This window comes from Ciona intestinalis, unplaced genomic scaffold (genome assembly GCF_000224145.3).
Source record: "Ciona intestinalis unplaced genomic scaffold, KH HT000123.2, whole genome shotgun sequence".
NCBI classification, from domain to species: Eukaryota; Metazoa; Chordata; class Ascidiacea; order Phlebobranchia; family Cionidae; genus Ciona; species Ciona intestinalis.
In genome coordinates, this window is record NW_004190445.2 from 1 (window position 1) to 12738 (window position 12738).

At 36.5% G+C, this 12738-nt stretch overlaps 3 protein-coding genes across 5 annotated transcripts in view; 1 reads left to right on the forward strand and 2 right to left on the reverse strand.

Annotated features, from left to right (window-relative positions):
- Window positions 1-1323: 1323 nt before the first annotated feature.
- On the forward strand, window positions 1324-6716 carry LOC113475152 (carbohydrate sulfotransferase 1-like). The gene is made up of 5 exons (XM_026838879.1): window positions 1324-2713; window positions 3085-3243; window positions 3413-3544; window positions 4831-5019; window positions 5240-6716. Exons 1-5 carry the CDS (start codon window positions 2265-2267, stop codon window positions 5541-5543), a joined length of 1233 nt encoding a protein of 410 aa, XP_026694680.1. The 5' UTR covers window positions 1324-2264; the 3' UTR covers window positions 5544-6716.
- Window positions 5876-8397, reverse strand: LOC100181937 (AP-4 complex subunit mu-1). The gene has a single exon (XM_002127957.5). The coding sequence runs from the start codon at window positions 8369-8371 to the stop codon at window positions 7040-7042; it is 1332 nt and encodes a 443-aa protein (XP_002127993.1). The 5' UTR covers window positions 8372-8397; the 3' UTR covers window positions 5876-7039.
- A 240-nt stretch (window positions 8398-8637) lies between these two features.
- Window positions 8638-12738, reverse strand: part of LOC100176481 (zinc finger matrin-type protein 2) — a 9004-nt gene continuing 4903 nt past the window's right edge. The window contains exons 5-7 of one of the 3 annotated variants that reach the window (XR_003396894.1): window positions 11777-12322; window positions 9278-11274; window positions 8638-9222 (exon numbers count right to left, since the gene is read on the reverse strand). Coding sequence is in view for 2 of the 3 variants with exons in the window: in XM_026838878.1 (XP_026694679.1) it covers window positions 9383-11176 (1794 nt within the window). In the remaining variant the exon portion in view is untranslated. Of the gene's footprint in view, window positions 11275-11776; window positions 12323-12738 lie in introns of those variants that run through there. The other 2 variants (XM_026838878.1, XM_002128086.5) reach the window with 2 other exon arrangements.

A 12738-nucleotide genomic window follows, 5' to 3' on the forward strand; every position in this document is an offset into this window, starting at 1 on the left:
GTGATTTTACTTTTTGGCTCACAAACTTAACACGTATACCCGGCAACGAAACTTAAGGTATCTGTGTAAAATTTGCCCAATATCGAAGCGACATTGAGGAAAACAATACTAAGTTACTATTTTTGGTCCTCTGCTTGAATTAGTAAGCTACCTTTTTTGCGTTACGGGTCTTTATGAAATCGGAAAACGCGAACACCTTATCTGCTAGTACTTAAGCAGTTTGGAGCTGCATGTCCACTAATGTTGGATTATAAATGTAGTAAAGAATGGCTCTGTAGATTCGTAGGCATGATCATATACTAATATGTAAACTAAGCTGATTGATGCTAGTCTTAATCGCCAACGTAAAGTACCCTGTTAAACCACACTGTACGGCGAAAACCAGTCAAAATATTAATTTACTTCACATTAATTCCTAGATTTAATAGTATATAACAAGATTTATATTAGAAATTATATTTTAAATGTTAAAACAACCGCTATACGTGTTTTCTAGCTTTGTATCGCTTACAAGAACTAAATAAACACATGCCAACCATGCATTTGTATAGGCGATTCACGCTCTGTGGGCTCCGTAATGGCGGACACGAGCGCCGTTTCCTAACTTGGTCCATACTAACTTTGGGCTATACCGTCCTGTAATGTATGTAATATACCACTATTGTGACGTAACATACTGCGATTGTGACGTAATAAATCGTTAACCTTACGCAAATCAAAGGAATTACGGTGACGAAGCATGTTTTCGCGCACTTTTAAAGTTAATTTTCGACACGAACGCCCGAGTTTTTTTAAAAGAAAAGTATACAGTGGGTATTAGTGAGACCTAAGGAACAATTTGAAACCAAAATTTCAGGTGGCCACCAGCTAAAGGATTACCTGGTCACTCGTTACGACAAATCTAAACACAATTTAATAAATTGAATGTATTTACCCGTAACCTTGATGCCATTAAAAGATAGCAAGTTTTGGATTGTTTCCCTGAAGAGATTGTGGTTTTTGGTTTCAAAATATTTCCTTGAATTCCCTGACGATATCAGTCACAAAATATTTGCTACAATTCCCAGAAAACCGCTCAAAAACTCAGTAACATTAAAAGCGCGGGAAAAGCTGCTCGGAAGCTGATTGGTTAAAATTTAAAAAACAAAGCAGCAATCGTAAAAAACACTAAAACCCAGAGTCCGTATATAAACATATATACGGACTCTGCTAAAACCTACATTTGATTGAAACAAATCAGATTATAAAATGTAACCAGTTTTCCAGGAGAGCCAGATTTCTGCGACACCGGTGTCTGGTTCCCAGAAGTTAACTTAAATACATGTAGACATGTTTTTAGATAGTTTATTCTATTTAATGTAAAAATGAAGGTTTGTCGCCCTTATTTGTTGTCGATGACGTGATACGGGCAGTAGTCATTGGTCATACGGCATTATGTATAATTTATGTTAAAATACAGCATACATTTTTGTTAAGAAGATAAATCTTTAAAAAGAATTAGAGTATAAAATACTTCGCATCTAACAACTGGTATTTTTATTCGCAACCAGCATAGTTTTGAATTCCTCATAAAACAGGATTTTCTGGCCTATGGGAACCAGATTTCTTGGGAACCAGATTTCCGCGACACCGGCAAAAATATAAATTTGTGAATATTATATATTTTTAAAATGTTTAAAGTTTTCAGTACAAATGGAATTAAGTGTCTTAATTGATTACTCCCAATCAGCGCGTTATAACTTCTGCTCCATACAGTTTAACGTGTACCAAGGGTAATGTCTCGCTAAAATTATATACATCTGAATCAAAACGAGTTACATTGAAGCACGGCCTGCTAGAGATATCTTAATTCGCATAATTTGTTAATAGGCCTACACCCAAGTTATATCGTATGAATCACCACCATTAATATATGGATCTATGACATTTTACTCTAACAGTTTTGAAAGGACTTGTTTTTATTTGGAATAATCACTTGACAACTTCCCTAAACCATTACTTTTGAAATAAGTTTTATTATTAATATTATGTTGCATTGTAAGTATTAAGTAAAATATGTGTCGCTTATATCATTCTTTTTCAAACACAAATCGTTGAATGTTTTCCATTCAACGTTTATGAAATTATCAAATATTAGCTTAGAAAAGTAGGAGTTCTGTAGCGCTACATGTGGAAAAAATATATCAAACCCTACCCTATATATATATTGAGGTACAGCAACATACTTCATTACAGGGGTAAACTGTTGGTAATTAAGTCGATATATGGCCAGAAAGTTAAAGTCCGTTTATTTTGGCTGTGTGTTCGTTTTGTGCCTTTGTTTAGCCAGTTATGTATTTCTATACACCAGCACAGTGACAGAGGTTTACGATTCTTATGGAGGTTCTTTGGATACTTTGCATGAAAGAAAAGCAAGCAACGAAAAGTCTGTTTTCGATAAGGATACTGCCAAAATATTGGACAATCAGTTGCAGTTAGATCGTCAAAATGGTTCACACCGCCCTACAACAAAAATAATGCAAAGTAAAACCCCAAAAACTACTACCATATTCAAAAGTGAAACTGCCTCACCAATAATTAACACTTCAACCAAACGCAAGATAGGTTTAATTATCGTTACCAGTATGAGGTCAGGCTCATCATTTACAGGCCAAATATTCAACCAACATCCCAATGTTTTCTACTTCTTTGAACCTTTATATTTCCTGCTCGGGTAAGTTGTATTTGTTATGTAATTGCTCGATGTATTTTGAAGCTATACATGTATATATGTGTATGCATGGGTACAATGGGCCGGTGTCGTATGTTGCCAAACGTAACCTCAGGATATTTGATGTAAAATATATAATTTGTCTTTATACCAACATGGTTTGCTTCGTATACAATGATAAAACCCAGTTAATAATTACATAACAAACGTAATATATTTATTGAGCGGTAAATTTATATTGTATGTACGTGTCGTAAAGAATTAGAAATTTTGGCATTGTCTTTTCCCTGGATAAACCGACAAACGTAAAATCGTCTTCCTCTCAATGCTTCCTGTGTAAACATTCCATTCAAAGAAATTCTATTCAATCGCAGAGAATATGGATCACAAAGAAAGTTGGAAGTCTTGGATAAAATCTTTACGTGTAACTTTACCGGCATGACGTCACTGTACGATGACGTTATTAACAGCAGTAGTCACCAAAGTTTCAAACGTGACGTCGAGAATTGCCGCAAAGATGGGTTTTGTTTTGGGTAAATTATGGAATACAATGTGTCGAATGTGCCATGTTGTTTGTGGGGCTACCAACCAAGATTGTATAATGGATTTTTTGTAAAATGCCAAATATATAGCTGTTATATAGAGAGTAGTCTCACCCTAAAGATATATAACTCCCTCCCAACTTATTGTTTTAACTTTCAGTCGCAACAGCAGAGCACTGGCGTCAACAAACGGTGGAATAACAGACTGGTCAAAAATAACAAGGGCGTGCGAAACCGCCGAACTAAGGGTCGTGAAAACACTAAGAATCTATAAGTTGTTTTGGTTGAAAAGGTGATCATTTGTCAGCTTTATAATTTCCCATACCATCGTCGTTCAATTCAATATATATTATAGTGGCCTATAATGGGATAAGATGGGACACTTAAGCACATATTGCCAAATATTTCCAAAATTAAAATAGATTGCAGTTTTGGGGTAATACCACGAATTAGTACTATCATTCCTTTATTAATTGACATCAATTTATTAAAATATAATAAAACACACGAGGAGCTATTTAGCGATCCGCACAACAGGTGTAATTTTACAAATTTGAAAACACACAGGATAAGATGGGACAGTTTAAAATTATTGTTAATTTTAATTAATAGGTGTATTTATTATAAGGAATATACGTAAATAACACGAAATAATACTGTACGCTTTAAAAATTAGGTCTGAACATTCATTTTCTTGCCCTACTGCTAAAGTTTTTAACATGTTACCTATACATTATGTTATTGCGTAACAATTGGTATTGTTTGAACGAAAATTGGTAATGTTCGAACATCAATGGATAAATATTGTATCCTACAAATGTGTATGAACTTGTAATAACAGAAAATTGGTTATAACTATTGATAAAGTTTTTATTTTTGCTACAAATTGGGTGTTACTACTCTGTTTTTGGCACAAGCCACTTCTCATAAATTATCACCAAGTGCAAAATGACCAAATTTCGAATCTATTTTCAAAAGATTATCTTTTTATTATGACAGTATCTTATAGTTGATAACCCCATGAGGTGTAAATTACTAAATTAAAAGCAAATCGTTCAAAGTTTGGCAATGAAAACTTACAAAACTACAATGTGGGGGAAGATGGGACTCTAAATTGAAATATATTTTCATTAGCAGTATTCTGCAATTTGTAGTTATAACCTACCGAGTTAAACAGGCTGTGCTAGTTTCTTTGCCATGTAAACTTCATATATATAACGTTAAACCGATATTTTTTTGTTGTTTTCATCTCAAATTAAAGTCATATTGAACCCTGCCTATTTTCTTCATGCTTATATCTCAGTGTTTTTTTACAAAACTAAAACTAGTTTACCAAAATTGGCAACTTACCATTTGGCAGTTTTTACCTATTCAAAATCTACTGTTTCTATTTTACATACGTTTTAATATTTTAAAACAGTAATCAGCTTTGACGCGCGTTTTATAAAGTCGTGATAATACTGTCGAATAATTCTGTAACATTACTTCCGGATTATTATTAAATAGTAAGGAAAAAAAAAGTCTCATCAGACAAAGTGTTTCATCTTCCCCCATCCTACTATTTATTTTTCTGAGTAGATTTTTTGACGACCCGGTTCTGGATCTGAAAGTGTTGCATTTGGTTCGCGACCCGAGAGCCGTCTTCGAATCTAGGGCGCGAATATTTAACGCCAACGAAAGCATGAAGGCTGTTGGCCACACATGTGGCATGCACCGCACTGTGGAGCATGAGACTCGGGATTGGCCGGGAATAGCGGTAACTGCAAGGTAAGCGAAAACTATACGGGGGAACCGTCTGTACAATATATGACATTATAATGTAGCTTGACAACATCTGCAGCAATTCAAGGGGGGGCACATCTACATATGAGTTTTCTTTTTTCACATATGTGACGCAAAACCGTGCGTAGCGTCATTTGTTAGCTATGAATGGCCAAGCTATAACAAGCCATAACTCCCATGCCAACTAAATTGAATATTTATTCAGATATGAAGATATAACAGCAAACCCACACAAGTTTATAGAAAGTATTTACCGCTTTGTTGGTTTGGCTAAACACCCGAACGTTACGAAGTGGTTGCGCGAACACACGGCGACGTCTGACAATTCAACTTACGGTACGAGCAGGCGCGGTGAAACACAGCTGGGAAAATGGCGGACGCAGATAAAATATTTAAATGCTCTTACTGTACAAGAAATATGCTTGGATGTGATGATAATGTTTGGCTATAAGAAAATATCATCAGAAACAGAAATAAAGGATTTAAATTATAACTTATATTCTATTTAAAAAAGTCTCGTCTGCCAAAGTGTCCCATCTTCTTACTAACAGATGTAATTATGGGCTGACAATATCTGTGGTGTAATAACGACGACACACCACACAAACATGTTCGCAATCTTACCAAGTTAAACATCCTAACAATGAAACTTAGATTTTACAGTTTTACATTAAGCAGGCAGTTGCAGTACAGTGAACATATTTGTTGCAAACTCAGCTTGATGCCTTTAATGTTAAACGCCCTTTTTATCGCTCCAGTGTGAAACATTCGGGCATGTCCCTTACATACTAATATGTCAATACAAGCTGAAGCATAGTTGTAACTTTTGTAACAAACGTGGTCATAATAAATGTTTTAAAAGAACACAATCGTGCAACACATTACGTAATATGACGCTATTAATAACACAATTCTTGTTTTGTCGTCCCACTTTCACGAAACACGATGATGTCACCATAGTGTTGCTGGGCCTTTACCTTATAAAGTAGATTACTGCTGTTTATTCTTCGTTAGCAAACCTGACAAGTTGTTCAAAGTGATTAGAAAGAACCGTTTACAGTCAACAACAGAATAAGAATCTTAATGTAAGATGCCTCACATTCATATTAGTGGCGGCAACGAGTTTCGTATCTGCGTCACCAGTGGTTACGAAGGGGTGGTGGAGGGGATGGTGCTGACGACTTTATTAAGTATGGAACCACAGCTTAAGGTGGAAAGAGTCACAGACGATCAAAAGTTTCCCAAATCTACGTCGTATGTAGTAAAGCAAAGTCGGCGTGGTGAACTAAAAGAACATCACTATGATGAAGCCAAACTAGTGGTGGCCTGGTGCGATGCATTGGAAGTTAAACAATGGGAACTGATATCTATGAACATCAGTTGTATAAGATGCGACAGTGAAAGGTTTTCACTTCTGTTTCGTTTAAACAACAATAATAATAATAATGTTGTGAAACGACAAGCAAGCATGCCGCACTGACACTGTGCATGAAACACTCAATCACATTGCTGTTAACTGGTTATGTCTACCAAGAATCGCTGAATAATATATAAATATATGTGTACATATACATACGTATATGCTCTTTTTCCCTTGTGTATGGGCGCATTATTAAAAGACTTTGTTTTTCATGGTTTGACGCCATATGTTTGATCTTCAATATATAGCGGCGTCGGTGGTAGAGTGGTAACTTATGAAAATGTCGTTTTAAGCTGTTGTTATAGTTGATGGGAAAGACGGCAGCGACAGCAGATGCTTATGTTAAATATCGAAGGGTTAGTGTATTTACAGTATTACACGCTATTGTATGTTTTAATAAGAGATTCCGAGGTCGTTGCACAACAGTATTTAACCGCCGATGTGCGTGCCGTGTGCACAAACAATGGTTCAAACATTAAACGACAAATCTTACACAATCTAACCAACCTAACCCGACAGTAAATATATAGGGTCTAGTGAAACAAACTGGAAACGTGGAACAAACATTGCATTACAGCGTACCAGCTACGTCGGGTACCAATCACCTTGTAATCGAAACTCATACGAGTTGGCATGCGTAATATATCGAACCCACTTTATTACATGAGTGTTTGGTAGAGCGCCATGGCTCGCTTTAAGGCCGGATATTTTCATGTCTGATTGACAAAGCATCGGGATTTCAAACTGTAGGATTACTCGCGTTAGTTCGAACAACATACACGGTAACCATGACGACACCGCCATCTTAATAGTGATGCTGTGATGAGAATCGCCGGGGAAAATGGGACATGTGAAGCTGTAGCGGTTGTGGTCGTGCTTGAAGTCGACGTTTAGAAGGCTGGAGACTCCGTTTATATTCATAACGTTGCTAGGGATGGGAATTAAACCGAGTACATTCACGGCTGGATGGCGGACGGGTAGCGAGCAATGTATCTTAAGACTGAGCGTCAGCATTTTCTCTTCTACATGCGGCAGTATAGCCGAGTACATGGTGAAGGGTAATGACGATTCGTACGCGACGTTGGGCACGTGATAAGCCATGGCACGCAGCAAACCCGGATGCGCTTTCGTTTTGATTGATTTAGGAAGTTCGGTGGTTACAATATTCGAATGGAAACTTGCGCTCGTGAGAATTTTATCCATTTTAAAATCGTTGTCGTTTGGTTTGTTGAAGAATATTTCCAAATCGCAAGCATGATGTAAATATGACTTGACATGCAGCTGCCCTTCAATGCTGCAGTTGGTAAGAACTCCGTTGTGGCCGATTATAACCGACATTCGTTCAATAAGATCCACAAAGAGTTCACCGTTGTCGGGCGTTCGTAAAACTGGTTTATCTGAAGCATCACTCGCAGCAAGTCGCTTTTCCCGTGTGCTATGCACAGTGCCGAATATGTTGTCGGGGACGAATGTCAACCATTCTGTCTTTGATTTGTTTGTTTTCTTGACAGCGTTGCACAAAAGTGGTTTTATCTTCACAGATTCTGTGATGAAAGGAATCCCAAACATTGTGGACTCGGTAAATGTTTCGTGAACAAGTCCGATGTTGGAACGCAAGTTTTCTTCGGTCAAGACTCCGAAAAAGTCCTTTAAGACATCGGACAGATGTTCCAGATACTCCAGGGCAAGATACGCCGATGTTAAAGCTGAATCGGTGGCGACGACAAGAAACACTTTGTCTCGCTCAATGTTGACGTAATGTAGATCCTCGTGTGTTAAGCATGGCGGCAAACGTAAGCGGCAACTTCTTAACAGTTTGCTAAATACGTCGGGTGAGGTAACTTTGTTAGAATGTAACAGCGGTTTGAACAAAACAACATCAGCGGAGTTGTTTAAAATAAAAACAGCATTTAGCATTTTCCTAGTTTGGCAGAACCTACAGGAATTAATATTTAGTGAGAATAGTATAGAGTTAAAGCACCAAACCTTGTTGTTGGGTTTACAAGCTACTTGTTTAATTATTTTATGAATACAATTATTGCTACAGAATGTAATGTTTTTACAATAACAAAAGTTTTGTAAGAATTGATAATCAATGTAAAAATTAAACAGAAATTCAGTTTAGATTTTTTTCACAAATCTACAAAATTTTATGGCAAATAGAAAGAACATATTTAGTTTTGTAAGAATTGATAATACATATATAACATACATTGCAATGACATGAATTTTTAATAATATTGATTATTATCAACTTTCAAAGTTAGTTTGAATTGTATCTCACTTTACAATATAGAAACACGTGCCAGTTTTTATAGTTCGCTTACAATGAAAATACATGGGCCATGTTGATGTATTGTGCTGTAGCTGGCTGGTGTTTATTACATGAAGCTTGCATACTGCACATGTAAAGCTATATTTAGAAAAATCACATTAAAAATGACAAAACAAACATTTATATTTACAATGATGCCGATTCCAATGATGAGCAGAATGTGCAAACTTTATTTTGTTTCTAATAAAGGATATAATTTATTGAAATGAACGAAAGAAATAAACGCAGCAAATGTTATTCAACTCATTCATGGAGATCACAGTTTACTTACTTAGGAATATAAGAGTATTATAAGACACATTTTAGTTAGGAAACAATATAATGTAGGAAACATACGGCAAGAGCTTATAGTTCACTGACTATGAAAACATACAATGCACAATGTTGATGTAACATTAATATTGGAGGAAACTGTGGGTTTAATTTGGCCAAACTTTGTGGGTTTAATTTGGCCAAAAAAAGATATAATTTAATACAACATTTGAAACAAAAGATATGATTTAATACAACACACAAAGGTTTAAGCAATTAATTAAAGTAATGAATTACCAAATCAAAAATTGCACATTAAATTCAACTACTTTGGCTCAAGTTTATTTAGAATTTATTGAATTAGTTTCATCGATTTGGTTTGGGTTTTGTTCATCGTACGGAATAACATCATCATGTTGAATCAAATACTTTTGGTTTCCAAGGCAATTGTATTTTACCACAGCTGTGATGAGCATCCACACAAAGTAGGCAACGAAGAAAACGTAACAGACAGCAATAATTATGGCAACAACAATGAGTGCAGTGTAAGGTATCCTACCAATATAAACAACCACAAAATATAAGTTAATCCCCATAACCACAAGTGATATCAATCCACCAATAATTTTCCATGCAACATTGTTGGCAAACTCACCCATCAACAACGGTAAACTCGTGAAATGTAAAACTGGGATTAACGCAAAAGGTAATTGTAGACTCTGTAATACATTAAGCAAATCATTCATTCCTGTAAGGTGCTGTATATCGGTAAACACAGCAAGTAGTAGTGTTGGACCGATCGCAATCGAGCGGGTTAGTAAGATTCTTTTTGTTCGGCTCCATCGAAGATCAAGAAATCCTTCCATCACAAATTGACCAGAATATGTTCCAGTCATTGTAGAGCTTTGTCCGGCAGCTAAAATGCCAACGGCCCAAACGTAATAGGCAACAGGTCCGAAGAAACAACCCAAAAGAATCCCACCTTTGTATATATCAACGCTAATTGTTGAGTTGATAGTCATGTTGTTTAGCGGGAACATTTCGGTCGCTTTCGGAATATTTGTTGCATTTTGACAAGTAGCGTTTAAGTGTTCATATGAAGAATTATAAAAAGCTTCAGCGAAAACTGAAACAACAAAAAGGTTTATAATAAAAGAAACAAACAAAGCAATTGTGGATTCAATTAGGTAGTAAAAGTTTGCCTCCCGTATTTTACGAGGTTTGCTGCGATCAACTTCCCGAGATTTAACAAGTGCTGAATGTAGATACATGTTGTGTGGCATGATGACAGCACCTATGATACCGACAGCTTGTAGAAGTTGGTCGGCCCCACAGTTGTAACAATGTGGCACCAATGTCCCAAACACAACCTCACCTTGATCTGGTGCAACAGCTATATATTCATAACCAAAAGTAACTGCCATTATAGCAATCAAAATAGCAAAGAAAGCTTCAAGTTTCCGCAAACCATATTTATCTAGCAATAAAAACGCAAACGCATCAGAAGCAGTTATCAACACACCGGCCCACAATGGTATTCGACCACCAGAAAGTAATGAAAATGCAATCGCCGACCCAATTACTTCTTGCATGTCCGAACCCACAATTGCTAACTCAATCATCAACCACAAACCAATCCTGGGACCTTTCCTATACTGCCTGTTGCAAACTTCAGCCAAGTGAAGGCCCGTTACCACCCCAAGTCTTGCTGCCATGCGTTGCATCAGTAACCCCATGATTGTAGCCAACAGGAGAAGCCATAGCAGCTGAAAACCAGCAATAGCCCCCGATTGTAAGTCAGATTCGATATTTCCAGGGTCCAAATAAGCAATACTCATTAAAAAGCCAGGCCCAGTAAATGCCCACAACTTCCGCATTGAAAAAGCAGGCATGTCAGAAGAACAAGGACCGCAGTTAAAGTTGTCATCCTCCCCGGCTGCATTGCTTTTAGGAACAATAATCCGTTCCTCGAAATAAGTTGCCACGATCGGCGTGGACAAGTCACCGCGTATCTGGTCGTCAGAGCTTTCTGCTTGAGGCTGCGTTTCAGTAGCGCTTCCCATGTTTCGTGGTCTATCACCACCCAAATCGGAATCCAAAGAAATCGTATCTGGCGATTGCGGTCGGTGTCGCATTATCCTATTTATTTAACAGCTAACTAACCCAAAAAAGCAGAAAAAAGCTCAACAGCTGACACAGCTTTACGACGAATATGTATTGTCACCATTGGCATCACAGAAATAAAAAAGAATAGAACGCGCATCTCCAACGTCGGCAAAGGAGAGAGTACGATACACTCTCTCTCTTTTGCGGGTCGTTCCCGTTTACTATTGTAGTCGATGGATTCGAGGGCGTTTTATGTAGTTTTTATTCATTTTTTGACTTGATTTAAAGTTATAGGGCAAAACCACTATTTTCTAATATACAAATATTTCTAACAAACTGTTTGCTTGAAGGTTTTTAATTAAAATTAATAAATAATTAAATTTCCTAAAAAGTGGTAAACTATAAGCGTTAACCTACCAAATAACTAAACTGGCCTAATAAACTTGAATAGTTGGTGTAGTTTTTGAAATAAACAGCTAAAAACTCCTAAAACTACCATGCGTCTATCTTTTACAATGAAGACGAAGGGAAATGGGGACGGAGTTGGTGGTCACGTGAATAGAAAAAAGAATATATCACGGTTTTGGGCAGTTGCGCGTTCTACTCTTTTTTATTTCTGTGATTGGCATTCATTGAGTATCATGGATTGCCTTTTTCTTTTAATTCTCTCGTTTGCGAATCACGAGTTCGATTGACGTCACACAAACAAATCGTGCTGACTTTTTTATTTCTGATTTGAAAATCGAAAACAGAAACTTAACTCGTTCTCGTTTTGAGGACTTGTGTTCTACACATGTTTGACGCCACAGTTTATGTAGAAAAACATCTCAACCAGTTAACAACAATTCCCTCGCCATTTATGAAATCACAAAGATGTTACAACAAATTTATGCGAAAAAATATGTTTTTCATATCTGATGCCAAGCCAGCAAAACCCGACCATCGTCCATCATCATATATTTAGTTAATGGGGAACCAGAACTACTTGTGTCTTTAGTGACAACGATTGAAATGTGAGTAAAACATGCATACAAAATATAGTTTCATCGCTTTTTAGACCCCCCAAACCCCCCGAAACCCATCATTTCAGCAATGTCTGTGTCTCCTGACATTTCACTTGCTTTGCGCTTCTTCTCTTTTTTCTTTTCCCGACGATACGCTTTTATTCTTTCCTCCTGTTTGTAAAGATAATAATTGAAATTACATTTAAATTAAAAATTGAAATTACATTTAAATTACATTCAACAACTAATTTGTGCTAAGCTGACATTTCTCCATTAGTTGGTAAATAGAAAGAATAACAGTTAAAATATAAATTTTAAGACATCATGCGGGAAATTTAACAAGGACTATAAATCTAACAGAGCAAGATGTTTGGTAAAACCACATAATTATTAAATATATGAATGAATGTACTTTACTTAATCTTCGCGTGGCCGGAAAAACGACAGTAGTTATCACAAGGGTTTAATACCTCCAGCCAGCTTACGAGTTATCATGTATGTTACTTTGTAGGTGATTATTTTTTTTGGAGTTTTTTCATTTTTTTATGTATGGCTGACAATTTGGACAAACCATTAATGACCACTGG